The 16700-nt window shown below is 40.3% G+C and overlaps 1 protein-coding gene across 1 annotated transcript; it reads right to left on the bottom strand.

The window, feature by feature from the left end:
- Nucleotides 1-2904: 2904 nt before the first annotated feature.
- Nucleotides 2905-16441, bottom strand: LOC127395650 (V-type proton ATPase subunit S1-like protein). The gene is made up of 7 exons (XM_051642875.1): nt 16331-16441; nt 10437-10477; nt 9546-9607; nt 7576-7817; nt 5186-5236; nt 4225-4468; nt 2905-3528 (listed from the first exon to the last, which is right to left on the bottom strand). Exons 1-7 carry the CDS (start codon nt 16423-16425, stop codon nt 3226-3228), a joined length of 1038 nt encoding a protein of 345 aa, XP_051498835.1. The 5' UTR covers nt 16426-16441; the 3' UTR covers nt 2905-3225.
- Nucleotides 16442-16700: the final 259 nt, after the last annotated feature.

Below are 16700 nucleotides of genomic sequence, written 5' to 3'. Positions count from 1 at the left end.
TGCTGTACCCCTCCAGTCAGGAGGTCCTGGGTATCATAACAGTTGTGTCACAGTTTAGAAAAAGCTGAATAATAATAATAATAATAATAATAATAATAATAATAATAATAATAATAATAATAATAATAATAATAATTATTATTATTATTATTATTATTATTAATAATAATATTAATTATTATAATTATTTATATATAATTATATATAGATATATAATTATAATAATTATTATTGATTATATTAACATTATTATATATTAATATATAATATATTAATATATGATAATATGATAATTATAATAGTATATGATAATAATACAATAAATAATATATATTATATATTATTTTATATATTTATATATATACTATATTATATATAGTATAATATAATATATAATTATATAGAATATACTATATATATTCTATATAATTATATATGTAATAATTATTATTGTTATTATTATTATTATTATTATTATTATTATTATTATTATTATTATTATTATTATTATTATTATTGGGGAAATATTATTTATTGAATTTTTTTCCTTTTTCTTTTTTGTGATGTTTGCCTTGTAAATAGCAGGTATAAATTAATCTCTCATGTTCAAGTGCATTTGATTTTAGGAAGAAATTTTTTCCTCTGACAGTATTGAGACCCTGGCCCAGGTTTCCCAGGGAAGCTGTGACTGCCCCATCCCTGGCAGTGTTCAAGGCCAGGCTGGATGGGGCTCTGAGCAGCCTGGTCTAGTCAGAGGTGTCCCTGCCCATGCAGAGAGGTTGGAAATAGATTATCTTTAAGGTCTTTTCCATCCCAAACCATTCCATAATTCCACAAGCCCTACTGAAAGAGCCACACACCTTTTAATTCTGCACTGACTCATGCTTGGAAATTTGCAGTGCTGAGCCCCTAGAGCACAAAGGCAGCAGGTATTACCTCACTCTCAAAACCAAGGCAAGGAGAACATAAGTGGGCTGGAAAATAGCTAAGGAAGGACACGAGGAGCATGGGTGGTGATTAGAGGGAAGCTCCCTTATTCCCGATTTATCAGTCTCAGAAGAACCCCTTGCATGAGTGGTGCTATTATTGCCTGTTGAAAAATTACAAGAAAACAATAGGTAAGAATTGTACTGTCAGCATCCTCAGATGCTAACCAGGAGGTTAAATAAGCTATGGGGGATGCACTAGTGCACTTGTGCCTCAGAGAACATGAGGTCCAGAGAGAACTACCATGCCCAAAGCCACCATCCACAGCTCTGCAGGGTGGGCATTTTACATTAGTGAATGATGGTGATTTTGACAGTCAGCCTACCACTAGATAGTGCCAGGTTTTTATCTTCTGGCAGGTAGTGAACCCCAGGCACAAGAGGACTGCTCTCCAGACCCTATTTAGCACCTGTTTAGCACTGGCATCCTGAGCTCTTTCCAACATTGTCATCTGCCTACATGTCACGGAACCATAGAATGGCTTAGGTTGGAAGGGATCTTAAAGATCATGTAGTTTCACACCCCTTGCATGGGCAGGGACACTTCCCACATCCCGCCTGGCCTTGAACACTCCCAGGGATGGGGCTTCCACAACTTCCCTGGGCAACCTGTGCCAGTGTCTCACCACCCTCACACTAAAGAATTTCCTCCTAGTGTCTAATCCAAATCTCCCCTCTTCCAGTTTTAATCCATTAGCCCTTGTCCTCTCTTTCCTTGTCATTGCTGTGTGCAAGCAGAGAAGACCAAAACTGCAAGTTCTCCACTCCACATAGAACACTGTGGGTTTTATTTGCACCTTCTCATCTTATCCTCCCGCAGGTTCCCAGTCACTAATGTTTTTGCTTGCTTTCTTTATAAAATACATAAAGTTTGGAGTAACTGGACACAGATAGTCTTTCCAGGTCCTCAGAATCTTGTCTCTTACACCTGGTTACAGTTCAAGTATTCTTTTTTTTTTTTTTTTTCACTTCTGTACCTCCCTAAATAAAGTGCCTGCTCTGGACTCCACATCTAGTCAGTGTGTCATCTGTGCTAATAAACAGGAGATCTTTGGACACCTCTCGAAGTATTTAAAGATGACTGCAGTATAATTTATAAACAACTGATTTGACCTATGATCTAAAATTCAAGAGGCATCTGTTTCCTAAATCTGGTGTTGCAGAGGATTATCTAACATGCTGGGGTTTTTTGTTCCTTGTGACCCAGAAGCACTACAGTTACTACATTCCTACATTATTCTTTGCTAGAAGGTAGGGCCAAATTAGAGGCTGATTTGGAGTTCCCAAACTTTGACTCCAACAGAAGAAAGGATGAGTGGGAAGACAGTATATTTGGTGCTCTGAAGGAGGGGTGAAAATTAAATCCCAGTATCCTCATCACTGCTGGGGAGTTTCCACCACTCTGTTTAGATGTTTCAATTATAGCACTGGCTCTCTCCGATCAGGTAAAATTCCCAAGGAAGACTGATGGGATTTAATAGAAAAGAAATTAACCTAGAATTACAGGGTACAATGCTCATAATCCGTCTTCTGGCGTGGAGTTGAGCCAGGAAGTTAAGGGTAAGCCTTGGGCCAGATGTCTGCTCTTCTCCCACTTACATTAAGCCTCTAGCTTAGACAGAGAAAAGCATCAAGATGCTGCTGCACCAGAGCCATCACTATTTCATCAGTATAGCAGGTAATACATAGTTTATATGGTTCTACAGACTCTGAAGAAGGAAAAGGACTTTATGAGGACAAACATGAAAGCTTGCAATTTGGAAAACAAAGAAAAACATGTACTGAGAATGGAAAGGATGCTATTTTGTCAGGACACCTAGCAGTGTGGATGAAGCAAATATAAAACAAGGAAAAACCCTGCCTTCTGGAAGAACAAGCAAAGAGATATTTATTTATTTTTGCATTATTTTTTTTTATATCTTTATTTAATTTTATATGTTCCATGACTGATTCTCTTTTTAGCACTTGGTAAACTGGATGACAACATATGTATTTTGCCTTTGTACTACAGGAATGAACTCCCATCACATGAAATTTCTTACCTACAGGTGAAATTTTTTTCCCCTCATGTTTCCCAAGGCGTCTTTGAGATGGTTAACAACAAATAACAGAGAGTAACTGGATAAACAGTCTGTTACCTACTTTTCTTTCAAAAGCTGGTGAAAAATCAGCACAAACTACCTACAACAGTACCAACAGAAGAAAATACCACTTGTTTCACTGAGACAGATGCATACTCCTAAATATAAATTTTACAGAACTGTTGGTTTCTAAGTTCATAGGACTCATTCCCATTGCTTCTTAGTGGCTCTTTCTCATCCTCCATGTCATTGTATTTCATCTGTGAAAAATAGGCAGGATAAGCTTTGCATTCGTAGTGTCTGTCAAGAGACTTCAGGTAGATCAGCATATGAAGAGCATAGGCAAGAACCAGCAGCAGAATCAGAGATGTAACCAATCCCATAAGTATTGCTGGAGAGAAAAAGGATGCACAGTCTTTTGCATAGGCAAAATGTCCTTCTTGAATGTTAAAACCTTGAATCTACAAAAAGAACAAAAATGTTCATATTAAATAAAGCATTTGCTAACTTGGTTACAAACAACTTCACTAATTTGCTCCTGATGTCAGTAAGAATGTTTAATTAAGTATCTGCTTATTGCAAAATTTTATCCAATCTAAACTTCCCTTGGGACAACTTAAGGCTCTTTCTTCTCATCCCATCACTTGTTACTTGGAAGAAGAGACCAAGACCCACCTCATTACAACCTCCTTTCAGGTAGTTTTAGACAGCTATAATCTCATCCTAAAATAAGGATTTAAGATGAGTCAGAGGAATTATCCACTGGCTTTAGAGGCAGACTGGGGTGACTATAATCAGGGCAGAAGGCTGAAACTATTAGACATCAAAAGTTAAGGGAGATGAATCTTATACTTGGTGACTGATGCTGTTGTTGATGCCAGGTTTGAGAGGCCAGGTCAGACGTGTAACACTGAGAGCATTCCCCCCATGCTAGAACTAAACCCAGACAAAACACTACAGGAAATCTATCTCATTCCCTTTCACAGGAACATAATTAGAATAATTTAAGCCTTCATTTCTATTCAATTTCTGTTTCAAGTTCCAAGGAGATCCTGTAAACTGTACATGACAGGTCATTATACTTTCCTGGCAGTGAAGTGCGACATTTCCCATCAGTTTGCCTATGGGATCCATTTGCTTTAATTCCATGACATTACCTGGAAATCAGTAAAAGTGACTTCCCAAAGCTTTGAAAGATCATTTGCAGAGCTGGGTACGAGGAGTGCATCATATCTCTGCAAGCTGCTCACATGCTCACAGTGGTAGGAGTAACTTGCTGGTGCATATATTCTCGTCGCGTTAAACGTCGCCTGTATGGAGTGGTTGTAAAGAAGCTGCAGTCTGTGTAAATGGAACCAGTTCTGGACAGACATCTGGTAATAGCTGGTTGTTAATAAGAATCTGAAAACATTTTATGGGGAGGGAAAAAAAAAAAAAAAAGAGTAAGAAAATAAGTCTGAGTTATAACTATTGTATTCACATGTTCAACAATCTTAGAAGACACACACCTATTACCAGAGTTCCACCCATTTATATCAGTGTGAGTTCTAACTCCTACTACTGAGTCTGTAAATTACTGGATTTTCTACATTGTTGCAGCTGAAGGAGTTGGCTTTTCTCCCACATAATGAGAGGAAAGGTGAGCGATTTTTCATAGACAACAGAAAAAAATCTATATCCAACATTGATATTGTACTTCCATCCAAGATACATAAAGTTACTTATCAAGAAATGCTGTTAATTTTCCATTGCTGAAAAGAAAACATAAAGCAGGTAATAGTCTGATGCCTGAGAAGTCCACACTCCCAGTTGTTGCAGCAAAATTTTCAGACAGAAACACTGGCAAATATGTCAGACATGGGAAGATTCTATGCAAAAGAGATGACCTCAACTTTTCTCATTAATAGAAAAGTCAACATAGAAGAAGAAATGCCTTAATAAAACAAGGCAGGCAAACAACAGACCTATTAAATGCAGGTGTCTTGATCATACTGTCAACAGTTCTATCACATTATTTCTGCTCACTCAAATTTTCCTAAAACAAACTGCACAAGTGACTGCGTAACAATGAATATTAACATGTGATAATCTGTTATTTTCTTTATCATATAAACTTACCTAATAACAAGACCCTTTAGATTGCCAATGTCACCAAACTTCAGAGAAAGCCTAGGTCAAAAATCAAGTACCATCAGGTTAGATAAAAACTTCAGAAATTGTAACAGAAAAAAGCAGCGCAAAAGATGAAGCATAGTTATACATGGAGCCTTTCACTCAGTATACCTTTGAAGGCAGTGGGGGAAAAACTGAAAGGACTAAACCTTCCTCCAATGAAATCCAGAAGTTCAGCTGTTATTTCGAGCAGGCCTATACCATCCCAAAAGAACAGAACTGCATGCTCAACTCTCAACACAATCCAATTCCACTGCTCCTGACAACAGCTGACAATTGGTTCACTTCATCCATGTTCTCCTTCTCAAGTCATAGGATCCTAGTCACCTCTGTATATCATTAGCAAGTGTAAACACATTATTCTCAGGTTTGTAGATGCTAGAGATTAACAAATACAGGTGATGTTTGAGTTCAAATTTCACACATGTGCATCACTACAGCAATATAAATACACAGACTCTGAGATTGCTCTAGGAATTTACATCTGTGGTGAGCACAGCAACCTGAAGTTGATAGTTAGAGGCTCTAGCAGGTTAATCAGAAACTAACACATAATCTGCCATCCTTTCACCATCTCTGGAATTAATGCATTGTAGCTCTGGATGATTAAGTGGTATACCTTCTTTTGCTTAACAATAATATTTTGCCTCTTAAAACCCACATAATAGATTCTCACAGTTGACGTAACATTTTCAGACTAAGCTGAAACATACTGAACACATGCAGCATCTGAAAGACTTCCAAACCTAAAGCTGAAGAAAATGAAAACAAACAGCTAGCCCTTTGATTTCATAGGACATCCAGACTTCTTCCTGTACCTTGACTAGCACTGGTCCAACAAACCAGGATGCTGAATCTAGACAATCCCTCAGTTTGTTACAAAGCAAAATCATAGATAGCTGAGGACTAGACACAGGCAAATACAGAATTAAACTGAGTGGCCTGATCCAGAAGTTGGTGAATAACAAAGAAACCCACAGGTTGAATTATTATACCTGTCTAGCAAATGCACATGTGTTTAGTGTCAAATACTTTTCTTGGTTCCAGCTACTCTGCACTGATCAGACAGTATAAAGCAGCCTGAAAGTTGATCTAAGGCCACAACAGAGTGGCTTTGTCTAAGCAAAGAAGGCTGGAGAAAGGAAAAGTATAGGGGATTTTTCTGGGTGAGAAAAACTAGGCAATGCATCATGTGAGCACTCAGCCATCAGTTGGCCTAATTTAGGTCAGTCCTTAAATGAGATGAGAAAGCAACATTCAGGCCAGTTTTCCCATTCTTATCTGCCACAGTCATATGTAAATTGACTGAAAATCTGACCCATGACTTGTATTTGATAGTTACGCTGAGTCCAATCCTGATTCGTGAGCCAGATTATCCATTTTCCTATCTGTAGACATGGTTTCTACATACCACACTGACCTACCCCAATCAGTATTTAGATGCCGACAGCGGCAATGATTGAATGAATACTTGAAACATACAGTTTCTAATTACTTGATACCTGGAATCTAGCAGAGATGCCACAGATCAAATGTCCTGACAAATCCCTCCTAGTGAGAGCTCAGAATAAGCCAGGCCTTTCTTGGTTAGGATTCTGGACCACACTCAAAGGGAAGGAGCCAGCAGGGCTAGTATTTCTTACCATATCCCAAGTAAGCAAAGAATAGAACATGCAAGAAAGCACAACCATTGAGAAGGGGTAGCATTTCCCCCTCTCTCTCTCCATAGAACAGAGGAGAAAAGGCTCAGTAGTCCCAGTGTATCTCTTGACCCCAGAAAAAAAAAATGCCAGCCCCAGTCTCAAGCTAAGCATCAAGGTCCTGCCTGCCCTTAGGAGATGTGTCCCAGGAGCTACCCAGAAAACTATGGGTGCAACAAAGGGAAAGATGGGAAGACACAGCAGAGAAGATGGCATTACATCCACAGATTTTGAGATCAAACCTCAGATGTGATGAAATACAGATAAAAAGGCATGTCGAGGGTATGCTGTAGGGCAGTTCTGCTTCCTGATTCTTTCTGCAGTTTTTTTAAAGAATAACGTGTTCTGTAAATTCCCAAATATCTTCTAATAAAATGCACCAAGCAGAATATACAGCCTTGTGGTGGGCTGACCCCAGCCAGCAGCTAGGGAACTCATGTGTCAAGACAGAGTTCAATAAATGAAGGAAAGAGGGGAAAAAAAACCACCGATGTTTTTCAAGGGCATGACATTATAGGAAGGAGCTTACCCCTGGGGCTCTACACAACATCATACAAGGTCTGTTCCCTCAAGTATGTATTTATGAGACTTGTTATCTGGTACTAGTTCCATTTGCAGAGTAGAACGCCACCTTACATTGCATTGTCTTCACTGCAGTTTGAATCTCCAATATCCACTGTTGCATGGACACCAAATGTCTTCTCCGTCAAATCCAGCTGCGTGTGGTTTTCAAACTTAATCATGATCCTCTTGGCCCAGAAGAGAATGCAGGGGATGCCATTAACCGTGACGCTGAGAGGGCTGTAGTGGCTGTGAATGAATGGCCTCCAGGATGCTCTTTCCCACTCTCCTTTCCCACTGAAATTGTAGCTGACAACCTGATTGACCACATAAAATATCAGTATCAGAAGACGTGTAGGAGTTACTCTACATCCTACCAGAATAAATGAGGCCAGCAGCTGGACAGCATGTGTGGAGTCAGTCCTCAGCCAGAGCATTACTGAACTCAGGAAGCAGAGAAATCTCTGGCTTGCCCCTTCCCACCATGGGAATGGCACCATACAGACCTCTAGCTGCACCACAACTGGCCAGAGAGCCAATATAAGTTATATTTATTCTATCAGGATAGCATCACTGGAACAAACAACATTCTTAGCATGCTCCCATCTCACTGTACACCTGCCCAATACGAAAAACTGAAGCAAAGCTAGATCTACAAAGTGCTCACCCCAGCATAAGACTCTCTAGGACATGAGTATGAATTACTTCAACATACTAACCAGGACTCAGCCTGGGCCAAGGACACAGCCTACCATGCTGAAAGCACACTAAGCAGCTGTTGAGATGAAAGAAATATCTAAGTCTATATCTATCTACAGACAGTTTGGCTCCTCATGGCTGTAAAACCAGGAAAATGCCCGCTGCACAACAGGATGGCTCAAGTATGAATCCTTGCCTCTACAAAATCAGTTGTTCACAAGATTAAAACCTGGGGACTGCAGCTTCAATGTCATCTGTAGACGTTAGAAAAATGCTATCCCTTCTAAGCCAAATTTAATGACAATAGGAGGATGATTGGGCCATCAGGAAATATAATTTGAGACACCAAGCTAGGGCTTGGAAAGAACTTCAAAATTTAACTGTAATTTCCATATTTCAAACTGAAATTTCCAGACACTGACTCTTTTACATGCACACATATGTCTTATCTGAATATGATAATATATACAACGTCTGCATGGCTGTTTTGCATGCCATATGATAAAGCAAGTTCAAATAATGTACAAAGAACAGAAGTATTCTGAGTCCTAAACAGCATCTTACAAGGCTCCAGAAGGGGACGTGGTTAAGCCCCAAAGCTTTGTCTTGGCTTAAGGACAGGGTGTTGTTTTTCTGTTCAGATTAGTGAATCACGTCTCCCAGCTCAGACCCTAAAGGACCCTTTTGATACTTGACCTTACATATGGCACAAGACTGCTTTAGGATTAAAATGAGTAAGTACTAACAGCAACAAGCTGAAAGAAAGGTAAGATCATGGTCAGAAAATGTGATGCAACAGCCAGCAAGAAACATCGACTACGACTTTTGTCTCAATGTTAAGGCTCTCTTCTCAGAAATACAAAGGAGAGAGATTTCATTAACAGATTACTTACATTAGATTGCATGATTCTCAGGGTTTTTGATAAGGAAGCCTCTTATGCTCAGTTTTTGACAAGACCTGCAGGATGGACTCAGGAAAAATTCCCACTGAATTGAAACAATCAGCAGTTTTTCCTCAGCTATTCTATTAGTACCAAATGATATGAACAAAATACTGGCCACAGCAGTCAAATGGCATTGTATAGAATCTGGATTTGAGTAAGATTCTGTCCTCAGACACACTGCCAGTCAACACCAGCGATGGCAACTGAGGGCTCACCTCATTTCCTAGAAAAGCAGAAGGTATCTTGCACAGCAGATGGTGAATCAGTACCACATCACAATGATTTGCACAGCTTCGCTGGCTATGTCTTGTGAATAGTACATTATTTCACTCAATAACGCAAACTAAAAGATCTCAAAGAGCTATGAAAAAATTTCACAGAGCCAGTTCCTTCAAACATTACCTGTGCAATTGCTAGTTGATTTACATTAAATTTTGGCTTCACTCCACCATCATAACGACGACCTAGAGAAGAAAGTGTGTTATTAGCCTCAAAGAAAACATCCAATCAATTATAAAGGCATAATATTGCACCCTCTTATACAAACTACAATTATCCCTGTATTCATTGTGTATTTCAGAATACTTGATCTTGTTTTGGAAAATTTTTGGCTGGGTACAAATAGTGCCTTCAACACATCAATTTTCCAGTTTAAGGCTCCTCTTCTTTTCATTGAACATCTTGCCACACTCACTGGGAAGAACTCCAGTGCCCCAAAATGACAGGATTCAGCCTATATATGTATTTAATCATCCCAAACACACTTAATGAAAGCTTCTTCTTTCTGCATACAGCAAACTCTATTGTCAAAGACTGCGTGTTGAATTGCAAAAGCTTCTAACTATGGGTGGGAATTTCTTTTCCTGCACTGTCCAGAGATGGGAAGCTGTGACAAATGACCTAGTGGCCTGACAGCTTGCCAGAAGAGTGCAGTTTCACAGAAGGCAGATCATTTTATGGACAGTCTTAGAGCTCCTCCTTTAATCACTGAACTCTGCTTTCATTTGGTTACAAATACAAAAAACAAACAAACAAACAAACAAACAAACAAACAAACAAAAATAGTTCTTTCTTCCACATTCTCGCTGTATCTCAGAGTTAGTCAGTAAATTATTATTTTAACCAGGTAAATCCTTTAAAGCATTTTTTTAAAAGATGGATATGGTTTAACAGCAGGTGTGACAGAAGATTCACTATGAACAACTGAAGCAACACCTGTGAATTAAGAACTTTCACAGCCACAGTAACAGAGCCAGGCATTCAGCCTACTGGAAAAAAAAAAATAAACCTTACCATTTCTTTGCGGAGAATCTTGATCTGAAAATGCAAGTGAACTAGAAGAGAGAAGAAAAATATTTACCATACAACTCTTGGATTTAAAGTCTGCAGCAAGTTTACTGGGGAGACCTCCTACTTCATTCAATAAAACATTCAAAACGTAACTCAGACTGGTTAACATCACAGGAACAGAGGAAATTAATCCAAAAGTAAGTGTACTCAGACTAAAAATGCCTCATTTTCAGAGATCCCTCAAGTGGATCAGCCCCACCAGTCATTCCCATGTCCTTACCATACTGACTAAAGGCTTCATAGCCCCTCTTGTCTCTTTCCATCAGTTCTGGGTTAGAGACTGAGCCAGTTCCAACCCCCATGCAGGAGAAAACAAGGATAGCACTGCACTATCCTCAGCACTCAATGAGGATCAGAAGCAACACTCTTGAATTCCTCCAGGATAGAGCAAATGCACTGGGCAAGTATTCTTTGAGCCCAGATAAGTAACCACCTAAAGACAGCTCCTAAATGATTCCAGCCAATCCCCAATGCCCATGGAAGTCAGCTGCAAGGTAGGGAGCAACAGAAGCACATCTCAGGTAACAATTACCAGGCTCTTGAAATTTTCAGCCTTCAGTCACCTTCTTTGGTAAAACTTGGGAATAAGTCTTCAGCTGGTGTAAGTAAGATCTGTTTTCCTGATCTAGAGAATGAAGCCCAGTACATTCACATACATGACCAAAAGACCTGCAAAGTCAAACAAAGTCCAAGAAGCCAGGCTCTCCCTTAAGACCATGCTCCACTTGTGAGTCACAGGAACCCCCTTCAGCCCTCTCCACACCACAGCTGCTTCTTTAGTACTGCCAGTGGATTGCAGTGCAGCCCCTGCCATGGATTGATCTATGGATCTGATGACACATGTCCACTCCTCACTTTTGCCATCAGTGCTCCCCAGCAGGTGAACACACCAGCCCTTCCTGCACTCACAGCTGAGTATCATCCCACAAAGATCCTGTGCCCCTTCCAGGCCAAAAGCAGGGCTGGAGCTGCCTCACAGCCAAATCCATAGAAATAGACTTCCATCTTCATTTTCTTTCTTTGTTTCTTACTTGCTTTCCAACCTACCACAAGAGCAAAATATTTGAAAACATATGCAAGCACCAGCACATAAGGACTAGGAATAAAAGTAGTTTTAAGCATTTATCTGTAAGTTGTACCATAAGGTGTATGAATTGCAGGGTGAGGCCTTGAGCAGATGGGTGAATCCACTCCATGATGGACTCCCCGGGCAGGGGGATCTGTGTTACCCACCAGCTTGTACTGCAGGAGCCATCCCAACACGATTTCCGTTGTGGCATCCTTAATAGCAGATAAATACAAATATAAACAATGTAATTCAAACAAAGGAGAAACATGGGATGGCTTAGAGCCTGCCTCGCGTGTTGCCCTGCCCGTGCAGCTCTGGCAGTCAGGAAGTTTGATCACACTGAACCTGGCTCGCCTGAAACCCATGGCAATGTGACAGCTCCAGCAAAGCCCAGATTCCACACGCAATGAACAAACACTTGAGGTTCAGGAGGGCAGCAGGCTCCTTCTTCCAATCTGTCTCTCTCTAGAAAGACTGCCCTTTTCACAGGCATACTCTCTGCTGCTACAAATAGATGGGTCGTGTCCCCTTGCAAACTCCTCAAACCCAGAAGGCAAACCAGAGAGCAGTAACGCAGAGTCTGTATTACAGCTTGTCACTTTGCCACCAGACACCAGGTCTGATGAGAAGCTTTGCTCCAGAGCATCAAGCAGGCTGCTTGGTCCCTTCAGCAACCAGGGCAATAAAGCAGAAAAAAGTCTCCAGAGAAAACGTAACACAGCACAAAAAGACAGCTAGGCTCTGTAGCAGTGACTGTGATCTGAGCTAAAAGAACCTTAGAAAGGTCTTGCATTCAAAAAAGTTCAATTCAGATAACACTGTTTAAATGAAATCTGGTATATTTATTTACAAACAGTGAGACTATCTTTCTCTTCAGTTGTAGCTGTTAAACCCCAGTGGCCTGAAGGAGGCTGTAAACTCTCAGAGTGGGTCCCACTTTCTCCCACTGCCCTTTGGGTGCCAGGGCTGGGCTGAGGTCTCCAAGCCACCTGAAGGTCCCAAATCAACAGTGAGCAGCCTTCAGAGACAGGGAGAAATAATCCTCATTTTGACAGAGTGGTAACAAAAGACATGACTGAAAATGAACCAAACCTTGTTTTCCTGCTCAGGCAAAACGCTTTCTTAGGTTGTTTAATTATAAGGAACATGGATTTCTTGATTTGATGCAGCTTTCCTTTTCTAGTGTTGCTACATGACAGATTGTGCCTTCAGTCTGGAAAAAATTTGGGGGCATTTTTTCATGGTAATAGCTACAAAAATGAGGCACAACAAAAATAAAGTATTTAATTATACTGACTTTAGTTATATTTAATTGTACCTAGATATATATTTATTTAAACTTAGTTATACTTTCAGCTCCTCCCTATACACACAAATAAAAGCTCACAGCCCATTACTCCAGTTCAGAAATCACCATGCTGGAATGACTAAACACATTAAAACACTGGGATGATAGGAGACTGGTGTAAATTTGTGTAATTAATGCATTCCCTTACAGGGCCTGAAAGGTTTTTGTGTTGTTCTGGGAAGAGGAAGGGTTATTTTTGTTTTCAGAATTGTTAAATAAATAAATAAAAATAAGAATCATTACTTAGCTTCCCATCTGGGATAAGGCTAATACCATGGTCATACCAACCAAATCACACTGATAAATGCTAACTGGCCACCAACACTGAGCCTTGAGGAAAGCATACAATGAATATATGATGATAACTCCTTGTGAATGCCTCTGTGGGGAGACATCCTGAACAGAACAGTTATAACCGGCCTACACGCAGCCCATGGGACCAGGTTGGGAGCTCCTGACAATGCAGTTTGACTCCTCTACAACCCACACGAAACCACAGCAATGTGCTGCCATGCTGCTCATGAAGAAATGTCAAGTTTCCACTGTCAGCATGAAGATACTCAAATATAGATGAATATGCACAGCTAATGCAATATTCATGCCTTCGTGAGGAAGGCAGTGGAGAGAGGGACCCAGGAAACACCACTCAGTGCCAGAGTGTGACAACTACGATCAGTCACAGGGCAGGCACACTTGAGAGGCAGGTGGAGGCATGCAAGTGAAGTAACCCCATCTAGGAGATAGGAGAGGGAAGGCCATCATGGCAAGGCTTGCAGTCTTTGCTTTGTCTTGTTGAAGTCAGATGGCTATGGCACAGACAGCCTATCCATGGCATACAGGAAGGATCACCTCCTGGTTTCTGAGCAAGCTGATGTTGATGCTTAGGGGGCCTTTGAAACTTTTAACCCCGAGGTGTCACAGAAACGTATGGTCTGTGCCAGGAACAGGTGGCCTTCAACAGCCATCCTGCTGCCAAATCATCAGCCTTCCCAATCAAAAGGAAAGCTGGGGAATTTACAGGTGATCTCTGGCAGCAAGGCCCTTTTGCCCTCAGCTGGAGCATGTTTCACAGAACAAAGCACTGCAAGAAAAAATGGGCAAAGAACAACACATTTAAAATACATCTTTTCTTTTTTATCTAAAAATGTTAAGTACATGTGTAAGAGATATTAGACCAGCTAGCACTACAGCCTTCTTCTCCACTGCCTGCAAAACTATCACCAAATAGTGGCCAGAACTGAAACTGGTGAGACTAGACTTTTAAATTTATCATCTTCTTCAGTCACTCTGCCCTAAAACTTCAAATTCAGTTGCACACATGGCATGTCTTCTGATGACTAGTATTTTTCCTTATCAATTCCTAAATAACTAGCCCTGATACATCAGATAAGTTGTATGCTGAATTTACCATACCAAGTATGTCAGGAACTCACACGAAATTGGATTAACCCTAATACAAAGCCCTGGGATGACTAATCGCTATGTAAAACCCAATTAAATTAGATTATAAGTATAAAGAAGTGTAAATTCCCTCTTATCAGACAACATTATCCATCTACGTAAGATAACCAAGCCTAGCTTGCTTGTCTGAAAAAGTTCCTATTGGCTTCAGCCCTTGAAGCCTTTCATGTGAGTGGTGTCTTGTCCACTCAAATAGGACACGTGAGCTCAAGTCTGGCACACAGCAGCGATCATCAAGCCTGGAGGTCATGGACATTTTTCACACCATCAGGTTAAAAAAAGCCATATTCACACAGTCTATCACACTTCATATTGCTGTCCTGATAAACTGCATGAGATGGCAAAACACACTCTACTGCAGAATTTCAATGACTCCAGAATTATCATTCTAATACTAATATTGTCCAGCTGTGCAAAATACCACACTGGCTGCTGAACTAGCTTCAAGTAATTCATGAGCATTTAATTGGAAAATAACTTGAGAACCTTCAAATGCACTAAAAACAAAGGTATGACAAAAGTGATGAATGGTTGCTGAGCACCTGGTAGCAATTAACAGGCTGTAGTCTTAGGGACACTAGTCATCAGGAATTTCAAAGAAGTTTTTAAAATGATAAATGTGTAAGCCTGGTAGCCGAGACTCAGGGCAAAAGCTGGTTCCTCCTGAGAAACAAAACAATCCAAAGAACCCAAACTAAAAATATTATGAAGTTTTAAATTTATTTAGGTTGTATCATCAACAAGTATCTACAAAACCCATGACTCTATAGTTTTTAAATTCTAAGTATTCTCTGTTGTATTTTGGATCATGTGTGATCTGACTATACAATGTACTGAGTACTGGGGTTTGATCTGGACTTGAATGGATGTCCAACAAGAACTAGATCAGAATGACAAGATACTCAAGCTTTCATTTTTAGTATCAAAAAGAAAAGTGAGCTCATAGGACTTGTAGCAGATTAACACTGTGCAGGCACAATCCCACATCCACTGTATGGAAAGGCAAAATCCCCGTTCAATTCACTGGAATCAAGAGCGCAACTTCATTTCTTAGTTATTCATTAGAATAAAGTTCATGTAACACCCCACTGCTTGCCCATTCTCAGATTTTGATCCAATTGCAGAAAAGTGCAATTGTACCAAGACACTAACAAATCCGAAATCTGGCAGAGGAGAACAGCAAATAAGCTATTCAAATGAAAACACTTTGTAGTATTTATTGGTGACGGACTACCAGATCTCCTAGTACAAGCTTAAGCAAATCACCACATGTCCTTCTTGCCTTAATACACAGATTTTGCTGCCAGCTGTGATCTTCATCAGCATATTTGATCTATATGTTATTAGTGACTTCGGGGCATGATTCAACTGGTACAGTTTAGGCTGTTGTCACTTTTGTACTGCTTGGCTCCAGAAAGTCCCCTTTTCCCAGACATTATTTGGGCTTCCTATTTACACTACATTACAAACAGCAGTGTTAACAATGATGAATCCAAACCCCTAATAATTTTATAAGTTTAGTATTTCTTTGCAATACTGAAATTCACACTTTAAAATACTCATTCTGCACAAGTAGAATATTTTAGCACCTATGTTTCTTGCAATATTTTTCACACCTTTCCTGTTTGTCTATTTATAACTAAATTTTTACACAGACCAGGGAAAATCAGTGTGAGAGTCATTAAAATGAAATTAATTACAACACAGATGCCCAGAAAACACTCATCTTAAAACCAGTTCTAGCATTGTTTATAAAACTGTTTTAAAGTTACATTTTTAATGCAGTGTAGGATTCAAAATAATTCCTTTGTGTAAGAGCCTCAGGTGTTTTCAAACCTGAAAAGTAAAATGACATCCTGACATCCTAAATTGCTATTGAGTCTGCTTCCAAACAGCAGAAATGAGCAAATCACTTCAACTCCAGCAACGGAGATTGTGGATACACGCTCAGTTACTGACCTGCCATTCGCTGTCGCAGTCATTTGCTCCACAGACGCTGTGAATCCCACGCAGAGAAAAAGCAGTAGGAACCTAAGGGCTGCGTTTCTTTCCATTGAGAAGAGAGCCAGTCTCCCTGCACTCCCAGCACATCTGCTCCCCTGGTCCAGCGGGCAGCCGAGCGCCCTTCCCGGCAGTGTGACAGGCAGCAGATCCAGCCCACCGGGGCGGGATTCACCGCCCCATCCCTGCTCCCGTGCCCGTGGGAGGAATCCTTCATGTGCTCAGATTCATTCTGACAGGGGACACCTACCGCTGGCACGTTCCAGCTTCCTTGTGAATTAAAGGTCAGGCGTTCTGGGGAAACTGTACGAGGGTGGGAGCTGTTTGC

This window comes from Apus apus, chromosome Z (assembly GCF_020740795.1).
Source record: "Apus apus isolate bApuApu2 chromosome Z, bApuApu2.pri.cur, whole genome shotgun sequence".
Classification (NCBI taxonomy): Eukaryota; Metazoa; Chordata; class Aves; order Apodiformes; family Apodidae; genus Apus; species Apus apus.
This window is presented reverse-complemented; position numbering and strand designations above follow the sequence as displayed.

Bases quoted from the DNA above. Each gene is read 5' to 3' on its own strand.
- LOC127395650 (XM_051642875.1), bottom strand. From the start codon at position 16,425: ATGGAAAGAAACGCAGCCCTTAGGTTCCTACTGCTTTTTCTCTGCGTG. The intron at 7,818-9,545 runs GTAATGTTTGAA...GTGGTCAATCAG, and splicing joins ATCAACTAGCAATTGCACAG to GTTGTCAGCTACAATTTCAG. The intron at 5,237-7,575 runs GTAAGGTGGCGT...TTTTTGACCTAG, and splicing joins TGCAGTGAAGACAATGCAAT to GCTTTCTCTGAAGTTTGGTG.